A 21,767-nucleotide genomic window follows, 5' to 3' on the forward strand; every position below is an offset into this window, starting at 1 on the left:
TTTAACTGTTACATTAACAACATAAATTGTTGGGTGAATTTCTGGAGTCTGCTCAAAATCAGAGATCATCACAATGGTCCCTTCTGGCCTTCATACATATTTCTTACCCATGGACAACCTAACAGACAAAGCTAGATTCCATGTTATACTTGGCCTCTAAACTATGTTGCTCAGTCTTGCTTTCTAGACTACTCTACCAATGCATAAATGCAGCAGAGCCATAGCTGGTACAGCTTGCACCCTAGGCAGCAGACTCATACCTGGTAGGGTTTGTACCCTGAGGTGCTGAAATGAAGGCATGGGGCGGGGCGGGGGGGTTGAGGTTCCTCCCATGCGGAACAAAACAGAAGCAGGACACAACTGTGAAGGGAGGCATCACCTCCACCAGCCAAGTTAACCCTCCCCTTGCCTTGAAACTGCTGTAGTTTCATATGGCAAACAATGGTCCCAAACCCTTAAATTTGGCAATAGCTGCAGGGCTAGGGAATGGTTAACTTGGCTCTTGGAAGCAACATCTGACACCTCTCCTCCCAGCAGCAACATCTCCCATAGAAAGGGGGTTGCAGGATTGAGGAGGGAACTCCTGACCCCACTCCACTCCATGCCACTGAAGCTTTGAGTCCCCCGCCTCCTAACTTTATTCCAGCACCTCCCATAACTGAACACCCAGAACTTGATGGAAAATTTAAGATCTAGGTTTCTCTTTTTTACAGAAACTATAATTTTTACCAAAACAATTTTGTGAAGATCCAAAATGGTGATTAAAAAAAATCCCCTCTTCCTTTATCCCTGGAAAACCCAACTTTTTTCAATCCTCACATTGAAGAAAGACAAAAAACCAGTCATGTCATTCCTCAGCTAGGCATACAAAAAACATTTTAAAAAAGACATCCTAATGCATATAAAAGAGGGGAAGAAACAGCTCATATAAGGAAGAATTTGCACAGTGGTCCTGATTTCTAGCAGTTGGAAACCTGGAATGATGCTTTTGGTGGTGTAGTTACTGAAAAGTCTCTAACTCAATCATTAAGCTTGATTTGAGCTAAGCAATGAAAATTGTGAAGCCTGACATTCTTAATTTCCAGGGGTTTATGCTCTGTTCTCAAGTTCCAGATTCAGATATACCTGAAAAGTCAAAACAAAGCTCAGTCACATCCTCCCAGTCATTGGGTTTCATGTCATAACTCAGAGTTGGATCCAAATCAATGTAGATGGACCAAATATGCAGATCAGCAGGGAAGCTGGGATTCTGTGAGCAAAACTATTATTGATCTTAAAAGGACTTCTAAATATTAAGTTCATGGTCCAGGTAGTTCCTTTCTCAGCTGTAAAACACCAACTTAACCTTCTAATAAAGCTTGAATTCATCAGCTAAAACCCAGACCCCAACTGACAAAATCCCCACTGATGTCAGTGGGGTCAAGATTTCACCCACAGATTTTAAAGCCAAAATGAGCTGCTGTAATAATCTCATTAAACTTCCTGGATAATCCCAGCCACAACAAGCCAACCAGAAATTCCTGAAGTAGAGAAAAGAGGTTCTATCTGCTACTTAACTCTGCTGTCTCCTTTTCTCCCACAAGCTTAAGGAAAGGTACTGTGACACCCAGAAGTTTGCCTATGTCTATCCCAACCATGCAGTTGGTCCAATCAAAGGTATCACCCTAAAGAATTCTTGCCTTTTGTGTATTTCCTGGACCATCACAGCAACAAGATCACCTCAACATTACCTGTAGCAGAGAAAGTTACTCTTCCCTGCCATATAAAGCAAACACTAGCAAGCACAATAACCTGTAGCTGAAGCTTTAAAAGGGGATAAATTTATGCTATAATCTCTGTGGGCATGTCTACACATGCAGTTACTGTGCATGAATAAAATCTGGTGAAGTTTGCGCTGGAGTTTATTTGTCCCAGGTGTGCCATATGCATGTACGGTCAGGACCACAGCAATCTGAGCAGGGGCAGAGCAGCCCCAGCTGGCAGAGGGCCCCAGGGGTCAGCCTGCCAGCACAGGGCTGCACCTGGCTCAATGTGCTGCAGAGGGCCTGGTTAGGGCACGAGTACTTCAAAGTAGGGATAGCCCGCAGGAAGGTCCTGCACTGAAGTACTCTCATGTCCCAGACAGCTCTGTCAGCATCTATACATGCATTGCAGCAGAGTAAATAACTCCGCCACAGGATAATTCTTGTGTCTGGCAGTACTATCCCACAGCAGAGTTAATTAGATTACTGCAGCCTAATAGCGCATGTAAAGCTAATTAGGTAGCTCCACAGTAAACGTCTCATGTAGACGTGCCCTGTATGGTAATACAGTGTCCATGGCTACATGAGATGCTTACTGCACAGTAGCTCATTACTGTTGCGCAGTAGTGTCTCTGGGCACGAACCATGATGTGATGCTACTGCACAGTAGTAAAGAGCTACCACAGTAAGTCTCACCCTGGCAACCATGCCAAGATGCTACTGAGCAGAGATGCGTTGTGGAGTCATTTAATACTTAGTTATGCAAGTACTAAATGACTGTGCAGTAACAACTGTGCAGTCAGCATCTCATGTAGATGTGGCCAGTTTCACCCAGGGGGGAATATGTTTAATCTGAATGTAAATGATGAGTTCCCTGTGGCCATATGTTCACCACAAATGCTAAGGGGAAAAAAGATCAAAATTTGGACAGAAGAAAAGTCCATTTCCAATTCTTCTCCCACTTCCTTCTATAAATAAACAACATTACTGACATATATGTTAATGAACCATATCAGTTTATCATTTTGAACACTAACATTTTTCACAACTATTTTCTCCAAAAGTTATAGAAAGGCTTCTTTCTTGGATGATGCCTAATTCATACTCTAGATAATATTCAGACAGAGCTTAACTATTTTTCCAGAGATGAGCTGAAATTGCAAGATCTGGCCCTGTATTTCAATCATCTGTTTTTTGTTAAGGCCCATTTGCAAAATTCAAATCAGGTTCCTGAGTGAGATTATGAGTTATCTTAAAAGTTAGGTGCATTCATATACACATTTTTTATCACAATTCCCCCTTTTTATTTACTTATAATGGACTTAATGCTGATGTTACCTTGAGAGATGAGCCTTTGGGACTGAAACACTTAAATGGCTTTTTGTCCTCTGACAAGCCATCTTCAGGCATCTTCTGACGTTTCTCAGCAGCTTCAGCCCTTCTCCTCTCAATCTCTTCTTTCAGCCTCCTCTTCTCCTCCTAAAATGGTATACATAAACTGTTGGTCATTTGTTTTCTTCAAGATACCATAGTGTCATCCTCAACACCTTAATTTCCTCAAAAACGTTACAGGATTTGCAAAAAATACACCCCCTATGTCTGTGACCTATTTCAGTTCTAGTAATTTATTTATGTACATGTAATGCACTAATCTACCACAGTATCAAGTGTGTCTGTAAGGAGACAGGGTTAATCTATGCTGCATTCATTTATTCCCACAAAGGCATTGCTTGCATAACTAAATATGCTGCTGTGGTCCTGTGTTTACTGAGACAGCAACATTTTAAAAAATGCTATCTCATGAAAGACTGGGATTTAAGAAGCTGAATGTTGTTTTAAAACTATAACATATGGGTTAAAAATGCTAATTAAAACCACATTTAATGCAACTCTGAGTCACAATACTGACGTTTTCAAGACACTAAATCAATCTGACCCTTTGTCCAGAAAAGGAAAGGGACAGGAACCACTTCCAAGTTGCCTAAGAACAGGCCCCAAACCAGCACCACTCAGTCCCAGCAAACTCTCAAAACAGATTCATTCTGCAGCCTCATTTCTCCCCCTCTAAGATTCATTGACTTGGAATCATAGCACAAAGGTTAATAGGTATCTACCTTATATGTGTAAGAAAGCCTTATGTATGCCTAGTAATCTGAAGATGAAAACCGCTATGAATGAATAACAGGGTTATTCTTTTGAAGGTGTAGCAGGCTTATCTTTCAGAGCTTGGGTTGAGTCCCAGGCCTGAGATCCTACTGTTTTGATTGGTGGAGCTCATCCACCAATCAGGAGGCAGCAAGAGAAATAACATCATGCCCCTTTCCTGAAGGGAGGGGGAAAAGAGCTCCCCCAGACCTGATTGAAGACTGCAAACTGTCAGGTCCAGAAGACTTCGGGGGGGGGGAAGCCCTGGAGTGTATAAAAGGGGCTGCATGCCCAGCACTGGGGAGAGGCATCAGGGACAGAGAAGAGTACAAGAGTGGGGCTTAGAAGAGCTGAGGAAAGCTGCTCAGCAAGGTGAAGCAGCAGCCCAGGAACAGCCCCCGAAGACCTCTATCAGCAGGGAGCGGGGGACGGATCCAGTGGTTAGGCTCTCAGTGCGCAGCATGGTGCACGGCATCCAGACCCTGGGAGCTGCGTGAGGCGGCTCAGGTCTGCAACCTCTGGCGTGTGGCCAGAGACACAATGCACAAGCTGGTGCATGGAGCAGGATCTTTGGAGCCCCTGGGATGGCTCCAGTCCTCAATCCCCGGAACAAGGCTGGGAGCTTGGTGCAGGAGGTGCTGAACGGAGGGTGAGAGACCCTGGGAGCCGCTTGAGGCAGCTCGGGTCTACAACTGCTGACACAGGGCAGCAGCTCAGTGCAGACTATGCTGCCCAGAGGGTCTGGGAACAGACCAAGCCCCAGTACTACACAAGGCTGTCCAGGCCTCCAACCCCTAGCACAAGGCGAAGCACTCACTACACACAATGGTGCATGTGGCCCTGTGCCAGGATGGCAGCAGCAGAGTCAGGTGGCAGGAAAACCCGGTGGGGAACAGAGCTTGACCTGGAGAACAAGAGGCAGCACTCTGGGACTGTGGAGTAGTAAGTTACCTTGGAGAGAGGGCCCCCAGAGGGGAGGGTCCCCCCAGCTCAACCCAAGGATTGCAAAGGGGCACTACATGGGCCACTCCTGGGTGATAGCGGGGAAGTTTAGGAGTCTTTGAGGTCTTCCTCTCCTTTTTCTTTCCCCCCACCTCCTTTCCTGTAGTGGTACCTTGGGAGTGGGGCCCCTGCACTGGAGAGCACCCAGAGAGTCTAAGGACTGCTGATTATATTTGTGGACTGTGCCTTACAGTTTATGGGAATAATTTGAAGTAATAGTTTGCATATGAATAGAGTTATAAGGTTGCCCAATCAATATCCTTTGGTCTGGTTTGTTCTATTGTTCATCAATATTTTAAATGATAACCGGGTGTGTATATATCTGTGTATGTGTGGGTGTGTGTATATAAAAATATAAAATAGGGTTTACTGTTTTGTAAATATGTACATATATATATATAATCTATGTCCTTATCCTTTAATGGTTTTGTTATAATAATAAATCTGTATATAGTTAAGTAATTGATTGATTGGACCTGACTCTATAGGCGACAGAGGCGGCCACTAGGCTGTTGTGTCCCTCTGCAGCACACTGCCCTGCCAATAATTCCCTCAATTGGAGAGGGAAGTACAAACCCAGGTACACCCAGGCTACAAAGGGATATTTTGAAGGTTGTCAACTGAACTACAAACAGGGAAGTTCTTCTTAGTTCTCTGAACCGGGATATGCCACACTACTGCAACAAGCTGAGTACTCTTAACTTATGGAGTTCTTCAGTGGACCAGTTGGGAGCTCAACACATTGCAGAAGCAAGCTGCTCCTTCCAAGCACTAAGTACTGTTATTGTTAGCCCCCAAAATCAAAGTTTATTTTCTGTATGGTTTACGTCTCTAATTTACATGCCAGAGATCTGAACATCCTGTTTGAAAATACTCACTTGCCAGGGGACACAGAGAAAAACAGATGCATTTTGGTATTTAATATTAAATTCAGCAAGAATCTCTTTCTAATGAAATCCAGCCCAGCGTAACCCCAGGATTTAATCCCACCCTCAGCAAACAAACATCTGCTTTGCCATTCTCCAGACACTTGCATACACAGAGGAGCAGGATTCTAGTAATTTGAGCTATCACATGCCAGAAAAAGACTTCCCAAATAAACAAAGACCTGTGTTCCCGCAGCACCACACCTGAAGGTTTTGTTTGTTTGTTTGTTTTTTAATACACTGATCATAGGAAATTCAAGACAACCACAGATAAAAATCTTTGTCCCAATTATTAGATTAGAGTCTTGCCATCAACCTCAATGAAGCTGGCATTTCACTCACTGGTCCTACCCCATTTTAGAGATTAGATCCAGATTTTACTGGTTCATCAATGTGATAACATGGCATAATATCAGATGCAAGGTCTGAGGTTAAAAGTTCCAGAATCAGTCTGGGATTAATTCAGTTAGTCTGCCTGAAAGCTATGCCCACTGTGCTAGGCCCTCTATTGACACATAAGTAAGAGACAGTCCTTTTGACAAGAAGCTTGCAGTCCAAGTAAACTACACAAACCAGATGTGGCAAAGGAAGAAATAGCAGAGAGGTCATGTGACTTGTCACAGTCTCATCAGCAACCCCAGAGTTAGGAATAAAAGTCCAGTTTTAGCCCTGCCAATCTGGTAGACCTTGGGTGCATCTACATGTGCAAATGCTGCAGAGTGGGTTTACTCTAAAGTAATTTATTCTAAAGTAAACCCACCTCAGGCAGGCACCTACGCATGCGTGGATGCAGAAGCAGAGTTACTGCTCCTGGCAGCAGTCTGCTCCCGCCCCCTCTGGCCCTTCACCAGCCCCCTCCAGCATCCAGGGAGAATGCTAGACTCCCCCTGGGTGCTAGCCCAGGTGCTGGCAGGAAGCACAGGGCTAGGAGGCAGCTGTCACCTGGCAGGGGCTGGCAAATTGCTCCCTGTCCCCAGGAGCTGCCTGCTGCTGGGGTGGGCTACACCACTGGAGCCTGGGTAAGAACAATGTCCCCCTGCCCCAGCAGCAGGGAGCTCCCCACCCCTCAATTGAGGGCAGGAGACTTGGAAAGGTGGGGAGGGGCAGGTCCCAGCCCTCTACACCAATCTGCCAGTGGTGTAGAGCAGTGAGCCCCCGGCTGAGCAGGGATTACTTGAGCAGAGCTGGGGCTAGGAGCAAACTCTCAGCCTGTTCCCAAACTCCTACCCCCGCTCCATGATCGCATGTGGGGAGTGAGGGCTGAGAGCTCCCTCACTTTCACACTGCCTTTCCTTAGCTACTTCCTCATATTAAGTATAGCCTTGCTTCTCATCCCCATTGATTTACTATCCAAGAGTATACCTCACTTCTGTTACTGATATTTAATTAAAGACGAATGGAACTGAGCCACTTTCAGCATCAGTAAGGGAGTCCCAAGGTCTGGTGCTGGACATCCCTTTGTGCTATTACGCCATTACCTCTTCTCTGGCTTTTCTCTCAGCCTCTTCCTGTTTCCTCCTCTGCTCCTCCTCCTCAAGGACCTTCCGGCGCTCCTCACGCTTTTTCTTCAGTTCTTCCAGCTCCATGGCTGCCTCCTGTTGCTTTTCCTTCAGCTTCTCAAACTCCTCACTCTCATTTTCGCCTCGGCGACGACGCAGCTCCTCTAATCTTTTGCCAGCTTCAAGCTGAGACACTGGCTTGGCTTCTTCAGCATCTGCAGTTGCTTTCAGGTTGGAGCGGCTAAGGAAGAAACAGGCACAGGTGAGTATGCCACAGGTTTTCCTTTCCTGGCTAGAATTACCTATTGTCATAAGAACTTGACACGCAAAAGTTCCTCCTTACAAGATCATGTGTTCCTCATAAACTCTGTACTAACTTGATAGGTTTATCAGGTATGCTGAAGTATTTAGATGCACTCATCTGCCTTCCACTGACAAGAGTGAAAGCGAAGGGAGAAAGTGTCCTGCATGCTTGGGGATGCAATGTTTGCATCATGCTACCTTTAAACTAAGACACCTACATTTCACCTCTTTCTTGGAAATAACTTGGTCTTTATTTTGGAAATATTCATATCTGCTGTGCTTTCTTTATTCGAGATCCATTTTATTTCATCACCACCTTGAAAGTATATAAGCCGTAGTGTTTGTGTATATGTATTCTATAACCGGGGAGCTGTACTTAGGGAGTTAGCTTCTAAAAGCATATATGAAGAAAACAATTCAGAAATCCAAGGAAAGGCAATGAGTTATTTGTCTCTAAATTTTTCTAAATAGGACATGCACATACAAAAGAAAAACACAGCAGCAATGCATTGCACAGAACACAGTATTTTAAGACATGCATAAGCCTTTGCTGTCTAAGGTGAGTGCCATTATAACAACTTATAACATGTAAGATAACAGATAATACACGTAGTTGGCAAATATCATAAAAAAGAAAAGGCCATTTGATTCCAGCATAGTAATGGCAAATACAGTTCTTGCTGTTCCACTATATTTCAGTACAAGATACCTCACTTATTTAAGGCATTATTCTCTTGAACTCTACGCTGGCCGACATATGTATGTGAACTTTCTTTGAAATTTCCTGGAAATTTTGACTTTTTTTAATGGGTTTACAGATTTATTTTCTTAAATGCCTTGCCTCCCCACCCCTGAGAGAAAGATTATTCACAAACAGCTTTAATGCAGAGAAATTAAGGACATTTTTAAAAATGCCCATTTCTTGTGAGCAATATGAATACATTTTTTCCCCAGAGTGTTAAACACCTCCAGGTAGTTATATATTTCTCACATTAGTACTTTGCTAAATACTTGCTCCTGCAAGTGTGTTTTCACTACTACTGACAGAGAGACACATACTTAACAGTTTCATCATAGTACTTACAAGAGATGGGAAAGGGGCATGTATTTGGCTTTTATTTCTCCCCTGTCCTTCAGGCTCTAAGAAGATACAGATTCTAAATACTCCATTAATGAAACCACAGGGTTGCAAAACTGAACACACAAGAGCCAAGAGCACAAACATCAGTATTTCCCACAGCAATATTAAGTAAGCAGCAACATTACAGAGATAACAACAAATAAGCATTATAAATACTGTCTCAACATGTGACTTAATGAAAAGGGCCTCAGTTCTGCAAGGCATTCTTCACACTTGGAGACTCGAGCAGCTACATAAAGGCCTAATAAATTCACAGGAGCTGCCATGAACTCAATCCAATCTTGGATTAGAATCCCGTCAGGCAAATCCATGTACCTATACAGTCCCCCATTAACTTCAATGGAATTTTGTGCTATCAGACTACACTGCATGATTTGCAAATTGTATTGTTAACATATGATGAAACAGTGAACATGAACTGTTAATAGAGTTAATACTGCTAGGAGGATCTTAACTTTCACCATTTCAGCTCTATAACAAGCCTTTTATTACTACATATTTGGGTTCCCCCAACATAATCCAGCAGACCACTGACCCACTTCAGCACCAGACACTTCATTTGAAATAAAAACGGCCATTTCTTTTATTTTTCTTTTAAATTCAATCTTTTAGAGTCTGATCCTACAAGCTCTTAGTACAGATGGCCAACAGGAATAAGCACCATTGCTTAGACTAGTGCGTGACCTGGCACTTATTTTATAATGTATCTACTTAGTATTAAAAAAATCCATTTTAACCAAGACCATAAATTTCTGCAAGGCAACTGTTAAAACAGGTATTCAGGACACTCTCCTGGCAACTGGGAAATGTATCTGAATCCCGCTCTTGTGACATTAAATTGTGCGACCCCGTGGTTTCATTAATGGAGCATTTAAAATCTAGCACTTTTTAATGCCTGAAGAACAGAGAAAAAATAAAAAACACACAAGCCCCATCTCTTGTGTTTCTATTCCTCCTAGGTGGGATAAACCTAGAATTTAGGTCTTTGTCTTCCTGGGCAAGTACTCTTATTACTAGACTGCAAGGCAAAAGGTGGGCACTACCACCACCAGTTCAAGAAGGAACAAGGGAGAGGCTGTGCTTTATCCTGAACTCAGCGCTGCTGTCAGATAGGCTGTTCTGAATCATACACCTCCTCCTTGAGTAATCTAGTGCTTCCTTGCATCCCTAAATCGAATTGCTTAAGCTCTGAAAAGGAGTGAGAGTTCAGTCACACCCCCATGCTTAGCATACTTATTAGCTTCCTGTAGGCTAATAAGACCAAGTGACTGGATGGGTGACCTGGACCTTGGGTGGTATCTAGATCTCTCCATTCACTCCATAAGAAGCCTAGACACCTGACCTGGGTGATCTGGATCCTCCTGGGACAAGAAACCTACATTTTAGTCATTGTGACATCACCATGGAGGAAACTTAGAGGTTGATACAGGATCTAGCCGTTAGTCTTGGTTTGTTCCTCTAGCCCCAGTCAGGGAGAGAAGTCCCAGTTATTTTGCTGTTTCTCATTCTCTAAGCAGTCATGGCAGTCAGCCTATACTGACTTTGACAGGTATGTGGTCTAATCAAGATATATCAAGTCATTCAGTACTTCCCAAACCTTGTGGGTTTATGCCCAGCACAGTAAAGTCGGCATTCCCAGTACTCTTACTTTAGCCACCGCCACCAAACTCCTTTACTGCCAATTGCTGTTGATTCCCTTTGCTGGAGGCAATCAGTGGCAATGACTGAATGGGAGCAGGGAGCAGGCATCAAGAGTGGATAAAGTAGGGGAGCACTGCTGATTGCCACTACAGTTCATACACAGCCTCCCCTAGAAACCTTTCACACACAAACTAGGGGGACACACCCCACACTTTGGAGAGTGTGGAAATTTCCTCAAATAATCCCTAAAATAAAAGTTTGGTTTCACAGTATTATTAAATGTAGCACTGAAAATAGTAACTGTTTACCAAGTCTCTTAACCAATATCTGATCTACTTTATGTCAGTAATGTAAGAAGTTACTAAGGATCAGTTTCTGTCCTCTGTGACATCTTTGCAAATAAAGTAACTTCACTGAAATCAGTAGAGTTATTCCAACCTTGCAGTGCTATAAAACTAAGAGTGTATAATAGTCTTATTTTTTTCTGACTCCATGGAAAGTGGGGTGAATACTTTAGCTGAACAACATGTCTTTCTTACTGAGAAGAGGTTTTTCAGCTCCTAATCATGTACATCCAAAAGCTACTCTTTCTAACTTCTTTTATTAACAGGCTATATGTAGGATTTTCCTTGCTGTTTATGCATATTCTCTAATAGGACACAATAATTGGCACAATAATTATCTTGCTCCTCATACTTTTTTTCCTCTCAGGCTCTTTGCTTTCAGCAGATTCTGGGGATCTCAGCCCCCTGCTGTCAACATCAAGAAATCAGTACTGAGATACAGAACAGAGGAAGAACTTCAGAAGTGCCTGTTTGGTGCTAAGAAATGGAAGCCAATTGCCAGCCTTCATGCAGGGGGAGAAAAAGCTGTTTTGAAAGAGCCAAACGTGACAGAGCAATGTGAAAAATGCATTACAACATGCTTAGGATTTCTGCACTCCTGAATAAGAGCTGAGAAAAGGGGCAGGTGGCAGGAAAATGGGAAAGGGGAGCCACAAAATTAGTTTTTCCAGAAATCCTCTTGTTGACCAGGACAGAGAGAAGTGGCATAGATAACACTTCTCTTTAGCCTCAGATGTGTCTGGTTTTATTTCTTACTAGTGCAATTTAAACTTAGTGTACAGAGTCTGCTACTTTTGTGCTAGCACCACAGGTGGTTACATACTAAAGTCATTTGGCTAGACATCAAAATTAGTGGATTTTGGGGAAGATGGGAAATAGAAGAAAGATTTCCATCTTATCACTAAATGTTGCTACAGAGACCTATGCCCAACATGAAATAAAACAAACAAAGAAGTTACAAGGAGAGTTTTAGAAACATTTCACATGTTCATTGTGATTTGACCCAACACTGGACAGGTGAAGAGAACTCATTTTCTTCTGTTTTATGGCATATGAATCCCCCTCTTTCCCAAGTGTAGCAGATATCTCAGACAACATTATTTTCCTGAACATGCCTCTTTAAAACATTTTGACCAGGAGTAGTTTTTCTCCTACCAAATAATTATTTACATATAAAAGCCATTACACTTGTGGTTTGCTACAATAAACAATTAAGAGATAAACTCTTAAAAAAGGTTACCATCTGGACACTGCTTCATATTGTTTATACAGAGTCTGATTTAAAGCAGGTGTGTACTGGAAATGGGTTATTCTCATGTGACAACGATATAAAGGCTCAGCTCTGAGGTCAGTCTTTACCTTAACTCAGACTACAAAAATATGAAGTTCATTAAGAAAGCAAAAGTTTAGCAGATGATGGAAGAAGATTAAAAAACAAATTGCTGATCGCTAGAGAGAGAGTGAGGTGTTTGCTTTTTTCTATTCATTAGCCAGCTATCCGCAGCTCATTTCATTGCTACAGCAATGTACATAGAATTCTATTAAAAAACAACCTGAGACACTCAATTCAATTCTAAAAAAAAACTAATGAATATCATAATTTTTATGTTTGATGTTGGAAACCTAAGTCTTAGACTACACAGTTGAAAAGTACTGTAACAGAGACCCATAAAAGGCCACAAGCCCACTAGTTCTACTCCGATATAAACAAATCCAGTGTTCATGTGAATCTTACCCAAAAATATTCTCAGTATGTTTAAGTTTGTGGGTAGTAAGTTCCTGGACACGTTCTCCATTCTGTGGCTTCGATTCAGGAAGTCCTTTCTTACGATCCCAGCTAGCCTTAAGTTCATCCTTAGGTGCTTTTTCTTTATTAGCCTTGTCATCTTTTATCTGCTCAGAAGATACCATAAAGAATACAAGCAAAAAAAAAAAGACTCACAATTAGACATTCAGGGTAACTGAAGAGGGGATAACTAGGAATGCTGGGCACCTAAGCATGTGTCTTCAAATCTTTTACAGCAAACATCCCGTAAAATTCTAAAATGTTATCTGCAACCACCCTCTTCTGATCTACCTTGCAACAGAAGATGGCTGCAGTTACCTGCATTGCATGCAAATCTGCTGCACAAAATGCTACTACTGCTATGTAACCCAATTAAAATGACACCTGTCTTGACTGCTATCCTGTCCCATCCTCTTGCCCCTCATTTTTTAGCTCATTTACCTGTTGCACATCATCTGACTCTCAGACTATGAACACTGTAAGAGAGGGAATGCCTTTGTTGTTTGTTCATATAGCTGTAACTATAATGGGTTATTAGGTGATTCTACAATAGAAATAATAATCATAACAAATTGTTAAACTAACTCAGCAAAAGCAAGTGTTTGCTATCCAGATGTAGCCAATACAGTCACCTGCACAGCAGATGTGGGCTAACAGGATGTACTGGGTGCTTTCAGTGTCACAGCAGGTGCCTACTAGTTGGCTACTACAAGCATCATTGCCAAGTAGTTCAGTGATCATTAGGCCATAGCCAAATGTGTGTTTTTTTTATCAGTGTGCAATTCTAACGCCCCCATACTAGGTTACAGACCAATCACTGACTAGTTGTAGAGGGTATTATCCAATGTGCGGCTCCAATTCTAGAAAGAAGCAGATGTTCTCTCCGAAAACATTGAGGCAAAAATTCTCTTCCCCCCTCCAGGACTTCACTTTATATTATTTCACTGAGATTCAAAAAATTTAATGTATTGGTTTCACTCCCTAATCCCCATCCAGAAAATGTTGGTCTTAAAAGTATTTACCATGGCCATCTACAGCCTGACCCCAGCGTGCTGAGTCATGCTTGGATGCTGATGAAAAGTGCAGGAGATGGCACTGATTTGAGTTCTTCTGTTATGTGGGCAGAATTATTCCCACAAAGTAAATTAGCTGGACCAGGAGCCAAATAAGTTTTGAATTGCAGGGAAGAAAATAAAAGTGTTAACCCGAGAAAATTTTCCTATGTCGGCAGAAGGCTTTATTGGGCAGGCAGAACGTATTTTCTTTAAAGAACTGGCTTGAAAACCATTTAGAAAGCTGCCCCTCTGCATCCTCCTGCCATTCCATCTGCTAAATGAAGAGAAAAATAAACTCTGACCTAGAGTGGGACTAGACACAATTTATCCCTTCCTGAAGGCATCCCCTCCCACTTTTCAAAGCAGGATCCTCTTAGGGAGCCTTACAAAGCATCTGACAAGATGACTGAACAGCTGGAATCTCCAATACCAGCTCTGCCTGTCACTAGGATCAAAAGCTGTTTGTTCATTTGTATAAACACATATGACGTGACAGCTGAAATGTGGCGTGCACTGAAAGGGGGGGAGGCGGTCATGTAATCTGGGTATATAACTCAGAGAAAATTGCTCAGTCCACAAATGTAAGCTTTCCCTATGCTATTCTACTGCAGTCTTGCTTATGACCTGGCAGAATTATTTTGATGGGTAAGAGGAGAGTTTGGTTTCCATGAACATGCATTCTTTGGCCATGATGCTATGACTGCCAGCCAGCAAATAAGCCCACTATTGTCAGTGGCAGTGGTTGTAGCTTTGAAGTTGTGAACTTCTGTCTTCTAGAAACTGCTCTGAGACAATCAGTTCTATTCAATGTAACATGCAGCCATCAGACAGCAGTATCTTTGGGTCACTCCCAGATCTGGAAAAGATTTGAACACCTGATATATTATTAATAGTGAAAGGTTCCATCTCCATTAGCAATCTCCTGCATCGCTTGTCAAAGTGATTTTGAAACCATGGCTGTTGGTGGCTCTGGGATTTTAAATGTCACGGCATCTGTAATGGGATTTTGAGAACATTTCTTCCCACATACTATCTCATGAAGTCCCTTCTAAGTCTCATTGAAAAAACAAACAATAATTCCAACTGCCTGAGATGCAAGACCCACAGGGGAAGGCAGCAAATTCTACAACTTAATTTAATTTGCTAAGAAAGTTAGAATTAAATAACACACTTTAAGAATTAGCAGAATCCAATCGATAACTGTTCAGGGCCCATTTCTGCTTCTATTGATTTCAGTGATTAAACTCCGATTGACTGTAACAGAAGCAGGATCAGTCTCTTTCACAGCAGCGATTTCTCACCAGGTAAGTGAGAGAAGTAGGCATGTTAAATGCTTTTATGTTTCAGGGAAACAGAGACCAATTCAACTCCTGCTGAAATTAACAGAAGGGCTCCCACTGACTTCAATGGAATTAGACTGGGTGGGTAGTATAATCTTCACAGAGATAGCTCATTTCTTCCCACATATCTTGACCCCAGGCACAAACAAAACAGGAATAAACAGTTTAGCAATTTAAAAATGTTTGATTAACTCAGTTTTCAATTATATCTACAATTTCACACACATCTGCAGCTCCTAGTTCTGACCAGGACTGTAAATTAATAGGTAATCTGGAAGATTTCAATCTAGAGTTCTTCTACCCCAAACTTTTGGGTCTGTACATCTTAAAGATTGGAACCATTTGATTCCAGATTGGGGTTTGATCTTGGAATGCCTCAAATGCTGTAGCTATCTGGGTCTAGGGTTTTTTGTTGCCAATCTCCGTGAACACAGAAATACCCAAATATCATGAGAAAAAGCAACTTTTGCAGCATGTCTAGCCACACCAGAAGCAGGAAATACCAGGAGTCTCATGTCATGAGAAAATTTGTTCTTATGAACTTTCCAGGCCAGTTTTGCAGACCCAACGTGTTGGGAGAGTTCAGAGAGGCAGCAGGACTTCTAGTTGCTAATTTGACTGAAGCCAAAATTCTGAGAAACCAAATTATGATCTCATTGACAATGGGCACAAGCTGGTATAATACAGGCAGAAACCTGGTGTCATAGAGGAGAAGCATGCTTCCAAGTTCTTATTAGGGTCACATCCTCTTCCTAACTTCAATTAATAATATTTAATGATAATATATTTATAATATTTAATTAAAAATGAGCTTGTCTGAATTTTGTACATCACTGTTAAATGCTCAAGGTCCACATCTAGACTGTTCTTGCAGTAATGTGAACACCAATATTGTCCTAAGCCAAAAAGTGATCATTAAGATTTCCAAAGGGACTAATAGTTTTCAGCATACAACTCCAGAAACCTGAAAGGGACCTGATTTTCAGACAGTGGGTACTGAGTACTTTCAAAAAGTGAGGGCCTTTTTAAAATGAGTCTTAAATTGAGCACCCAAAAAAAAAAAATTCTTAACCCTTTCAGAAGTCTTAGTCTCAAAGGAGTCATTCTTGCATATAACAGGAGAAGATAAGAACAGAAAAGCACCCTCAGATCATATTATTTTTTATGGGAACTGAAAGCAGCCCACACTTAGTAGGACCCCAAAGTCTCTCCAAAGTTTAATGGTACTAAACTAATCCTGCATCCTCTTAAAAGTATCTACAATGTTAAATGATATGGTATGGCGCTGAATTCTGGAAATTCACCCCTTTTTGTACAGAGAAATAGTTTCTTTTATTGGTTTTAAATTCATCTGCCCACAAATAATTGCTTCTGGGACAATCTAAAAACAGGGACTTCATTTTTTATTGCAACCTCCACTGGCTTAAATGCCTCCATTAGATTTCCTTCTACTCTCGCTGTTGCCAGGCTAAATCATCTTAGTTTAACCAATATCCCTTCTTACATAAGGACCAACATTTTTCTAACCCTTTAAATGCCTTGTTTTGTAGCTTTTCAGTCTCAAATGAGTGGGGGGGAGTCTATCCAACTTGAGGAAGCAGACAACAAATTTTGTGGGGAGATCGTGGGGCCAGTAGCCATTTTCATGGGCTGGTTTTGGCAGCTCCCCTCTTCCCCCCCACCCCCATACCTCTCTTTGGCTGAGGGGCTCCAGTGGCCCCCACCCCTCTCTGCTTATTGGTTGTGAGGGCTGTCTGTCATGCAGTCCTGCCCCTCACCACTGATTGGTCAAGAGGAGCAGGGCCACCTGACAGGCAGCCACTCTGCCAATCAGCAGCAAGGAGGAGGGCTGGCAGTCATCTTGGGCTCCCCTTTGTGCTTGCAGCCCCCTCGCCCCCAGTGCGCTGTGTGGCTGAGCCACAGTGCTGTGAGAACCGTCGGCTCCCTCTGGGGAACCAGGATTTTATTTTCAGTAAGGTTTTTTTTGCAGATTTTGCTGATATTGGCCAATTTCATGGGTAATGCCAGGTGTCGCAAAATCACAATTTCTGTGGGTCCCTATAAATTAGTCTTCAAATGAGGCTTCCCAAATTAGACACTTGCATGCCCATAAAACACATGGTATCACTTGCTTTCAGTTCTAAGAGTAGGCTGCAGCCTGTCCCAAACTCACCTGAATACTCTCCTACAGCTAGAAATCTTGAGCCTGCTCCTTAACTACTATGAACAAGCAAATTCATAGATCTGATCCACACATCAGTTCTGAATCTGTGTGCACTGGAGCAACCTGGCATGTGGACTACAACATCTGGCTCCCTCCAGATTCAAAAATGTAACTCCAGGGGTGTGGTGGCAGTACTAATTGTGGCAGCTTTCAGAGCCATGCAATTATTACTGCCACTGCCCTCCTGCTGCCACATTTCCAGGCCCATGGCAAGCCCCACAGACTAGATAACACAGTCCACAGGCTGGATTCAGCCTGTGGACTGCAGGTTGAGCATCACCGCTCTACACAGATGTAGAGGTCGTTCATCCCACCTCATCCCATCTACCTCCATCCTGCAGTACTTATCCCAGATATATATGTTTGAGCCCAAAGGGGTGAAACCCTGGCAGGCCTTACATAGCCTCAACTTTCTTAATAAAGCCAATTGAGGTTTACACATTCAGCAGCTTATAGGACTGATCCAAAAGCACACTCACTGCACAAATGTAACAATGATTCCTGTTTGCCTATTGTAAGTCTGAAAAGTAAATGATTCTCAACCTCATTTACTTACCATACAGTAAAACACCATGGCACCACCTCCTGTGTTTACAGTAGAAATGCAATGCAGTAAATTTGGTAGGATTTCTCTTCAAAACAAAAAAAGAACCTTGGATCTGCATGGTTTATATATCACTAAGTATCAGATTATTTTAGGGGGTGGGGAAGGAAAATCATTAGTTAGGTCAGTTAGGAGGCCAAAGAGACCTAGAAGTATTCATAATTATTATGAAGGCAGGTCTCAGTCATAGGAGAAAAGTTGATAGTAAAAGTAGAGGAAACCAGGGAAGGATAATTAGTTGGAACAGTCCTGAAAAGTCCACCTACAGGGTCCAACCCTTGCCTGCCTGATTTACTTGGGCAAGTCTCATTGAAGTCACTGAGGCATTCACATTAAAAAAAACAGCAAGATTTCACCCTAATATGCCAATATTAGGCAAAATACTCACCCAAACACTTCACCATTAAACACACAAGTAGTTCCATCCCTGTTGACTTCAATGGGACTAGGCACATGCTTAATGACAAAGTTAAGCACACGCTTTGCTAAACAAAATATCCTTTTGCTATGGAGTCATTCTGATTGTAAGTTCCAGCACGTTTCTTTATGACATCATCTTTGTGCACAATAATTACCTGGTCCTTTTTGAAAGGAGGTCGAAGTTTCTCATCTGGTAACTTTTCCTTTTTAGGTTCCACTTTAACCTCTTTTTCTTCCCCCTTTTTATTTGTTAAGATGAAAATATCATTCTACCAGCTGCCCTTCCAGCTCTGATTTGCCAAAGCGGTGATCACATACCCAACTGGTGCAGATGTGCCCACATCTCCATCGTGTGCTGCTGTGCCCACATCTCCATGTGCAGCTGTGCTTGCTCTTCCCAATTTAGGGAACTGTGCTCCCACACCCCTTCCTGGACCTTTGTGCTCACTTCTCCCTCATGTAGCATTGTGCTTGAGTATCCCAGCAGAAAACACCCCCAGCTGTGCTTGCTTTATCAACAACATACACTTATTCAGTGTTCTTCGCACATAGCTCATGTATCTTTTGCGTCAAACTGTGCTTTTCTACTCCTCACAGGCTATTGCTTAAAGCAAAAGAAAAAGGTGGCAAAATGCACAAAATTCTGAACATGCCAGGTTTTCCTTCATAGGGTTTCAAAACCAGCATACAGAGCATTTAAGTGTGTCATGCATTGCATTATTGATAAGCAGAAGCAAGGAGCTTTAGTAAAAAGAAAGAAATCAAATACTGATTGTAGAGAGAATTAGTAGTTTAAATGCAGGAACAAAACTGTGAGCAAATTCCAATCCTGTGGGTTTTTTCTTGCATTACATTTCTCACAGATCACAGGCCTCTTGTTTGGTGCAAAATGTTTACTGTACCTGTTTCCTTAGGAAGGCTGCTTGAGGCTTTTCCTCTTGTATTTTCTTCTCTTTTACCTGTTTATCTTGTACTTTTTTGTCTTCAATTTTTTTCTCTTCTATCTTTTGTTTTGCTTTTAATTTCTCTGCCTCTATCTTAGCCTTTTCTTCTGCTTTCCTCTTCTCTTGTACCTTAGCCCTCTCCCTTTCCTCAGCTGCCTTCCTCTCTTCCGCCTCCTTTGCCCTCTTCCTTTCCTCAGCTGCCTTCCTTTCTTCCTCCTCCTTTGCCCTCTTCCTTTCCTCAGCTGCCCTCCTCTCCTCCTCCTCCTTTGCCCTTTTCCTTTCCTCAGCTGCCTTCTTCTCCTCCTCTGCCTTGATCCTCTCCCTTGCCTCAGCTGCCCTTTTCTCTTCCTCTGCTTTTGCTCTTTCCTCTGCCTCAATCCTTTCTTTTTCTTGGGCTGCTCTTCTCTCTTCTGCTTGAATTCTCTCTCTTTCTTCCTCAGCTTTTCTTTGCTCCTCCTCCTTTATCCTCTCCCTCTCTGCTGCTTCAAGCCTTTCTTTTTCCTCTGCTCTTTTCTTGTCCTCCTCAGCTTTTTGCTTTTCCTCATCCCTAAGTTTCTCATAATCAAGAATGACAGTGATATTTATGGCCTCCTTGCTTTCTATTTGGGCACTGGTATTATTCTCGGCTAAGGTTTTTGCTTCTAACATATCTTCTTTAGTTTCCTTTTCTTTTGTCACCTCTACCTGATTTTCCTCTGTGGGTATCTCCTTTGGTTCCTCCTCCAGCACCTCCTTATCTTTTTCTTCTTTCTTTTCTTCTTCTTCTTCATCATCTTGCCTCCAGTTGTTCCTCTGGTATGATTTGGTAATGGTTTCTGTCTCCTCAATCTCGTAGCGTCCTTGGCGTGTTTCAATTTTTTCCTCTTTCCCCATGGTCTCATCTTCATCCACATTATTTATCTCTCTGCTGCTTGGTAGTGACAAGCTTCCATCTGTGACTGTTGGGTCAAACTCCTTTTGACGCTCTAGGGCCTCCTGGAGACGTTTCTGGCGTCTTTCCTCCCTCCTTGCTAATCTCTCCAAGAAGGCAGCATCATCATTTGATCCCATTTGTGTGTCTGTAACTGTTGTAGTGCGTTTGGTCTCCTCTTCTACAACACTGTACAAAAACAAAAGCTTAGTCAAACACTCTAACAAAGTATTTGCTGGGTTTCTTTCCAGAAATAGCTTTCAGTAAAAATATTATGTAGTGCCTAAAACAGAAGACAGTCAGATACTTTAAAGATTTATCAAACATTTCAGGGACAACTATCAAATTTCTGTATTTACAGGAGTTTGGGATTTCATAATGTAATGACTTGCAAAGGGCAATCTATACCCCTCCTTTCCTCCATGCTCCTAAGGAATCCAACTAATGAACTAAGTCAATCCAATACTCAGTAATATCAATGAAACTCATTCAGTTTACTTCAATAGGCACTGGACTGGGCTGTGGAGCTTTGGTATAGCTGCAAGAGAAGCTGCCCTTAAGAATTCATGCTAAATGTTACATTACACCCACTGCATGGTTCTAGATTAATAGATTGTTAGGGGCTGGATGGGACCTTGCAGATCATTGGGTCCAGCTCCCCTGCTCTAGGCAGAAAGACAACTGGGGTTAGGTGACCCCAGCGAGATGACTATCTAGTCTCCTCTTGAAAACCTCCAGGGTAGGTGACTGTACCACCTATAGAGGGAGTTTATTCCAGTCTGGACAGCCTGACTGTGGAGTGTTTCTTGGTATTAAGCCTGAAATGGCCTTCTAGGAGTTTATATCCACTGGTCCTGGTCTTCCCCAGGGGTACCCTAGTGAACAGTTGTTCACTGAGCTCCAGATGCACACCTCTGATATAGCGGTGAGCTGCCATCAACACCCCTCTCAACCTTCTCTTCTTTAGGCTAAAGAGGCCCAGGTCCCTCAGCCTTTCCTCATATGGCTTGCCTTGCAAGTCTCTGATCATACGGGTAGCTCTTTTCTGGACCCTCTCAAGTTTTTCTTATTGAAGTGCAGCACCCAGAACTGAACGTAGTACTCTAACTACCATCGCACTAGTGTTGAGTACAGTGGGGGTATCACTTCCTTAGCTTTACAAGAGATGCATCAGTTGATGCATGCCAGCATGTTTGCACTGCTGACCACCGCCTCGTACTGACGGCTCATATTCATGCAATGGTCCCTTTCAGCCACAGTGCAAGTCAAGCTGTCACCACCAGGCCTGTATGTATGCTGAGGGTTGTTTCCTCCCAGATGAAGCACCTTAGACTTGGAAGTGTTAAACTTAAGCTGGTTCCAGTCTGTCCAATTCTTGAGCCTGTCCAAGTCCTCCTGTATCTGCAACCTATTTTCTGGCATGACTACACTGCCCCATAACTTGGTGTCATTCACGAACTTTGCCAGTGAGCTTTTCACTCCCCCATCCAAATCATTGATAAAGATGTTGAAAAACACCAATCCAAGCACAGCCCCCTGAGGGACACCTCTAGCTGCTTCACACCAGGATGACACAGATCCGTTCATGAGAACTCTCTGGGTCCTACCATGTAGCCAGTTTCCCACCCACTGGACCACTGAGAAGCTGAGCTCACAAGCTTCCAGTTTCCCCACAAGGATATTGTAAGATACTAGATCAAAAGCCTTTTCAAAGTCTAGATATATAACGTCTACCACATCT

At 42.6% G+C, this 21,767-nt stretch overlaps 1 protein-coding gene across 7 annotated transcripts in view; it reads right to left on the reverse strand.

The window, feature by feature from the left end:
• Positions 1-21,767, reverse strand: part of CALD1 (caldesmon 1) — a 275,628-nt gene that overhangs the window by 18,356 nt on the left and 235,505 nt on the right. For 5 of the 7 annotated variants that reach the window (XM_019544510.1, XM_019544511.1, XM_019544513.1 and 2 more), the window contains 5 exons: positions 19,075-20,215; positions 18,328-18,411; positions 12,479-12,636; positions 7,294-7,555; positions 3,081-3,221 (listed from right to left, as the gene is read on the reverse strand). In XM_019544510.1, the coding sequence (XP_019400055.1) occupies positions 3,081-3,221; positions 7,294-7,555; positions 12,479-12,636; positions 18,328-18,411; positions 19,075-20,215 (1,786 nt within the window). The remainder of the gene's footprint in view (positions 1-3,080; positions 3,222-7,293; positions 7,556-12,478; positions 12,637-18,327; positions 18,412-19,074; positions 20,216-21,767) is intronic. The other 2 variants (XM_019544515.1, XM_019544516.1) reach the window with 1 other exon arrangement.

This window comes from Crocodylus porosus, unplaced genomic scaffold (genome assembly GCF_001723895.1).
Source record: "Crocodylus porosus isolate Cpor-Errol unplaced genomic scaffold, CroPor_comp1, whole genome shotgun sequence".
Lineage (NCBI taxonomy): Eukaryota > Metazoa > Chordata > Crocodylia > Crocodylidae > Crocodylus > Crocodylus porosus.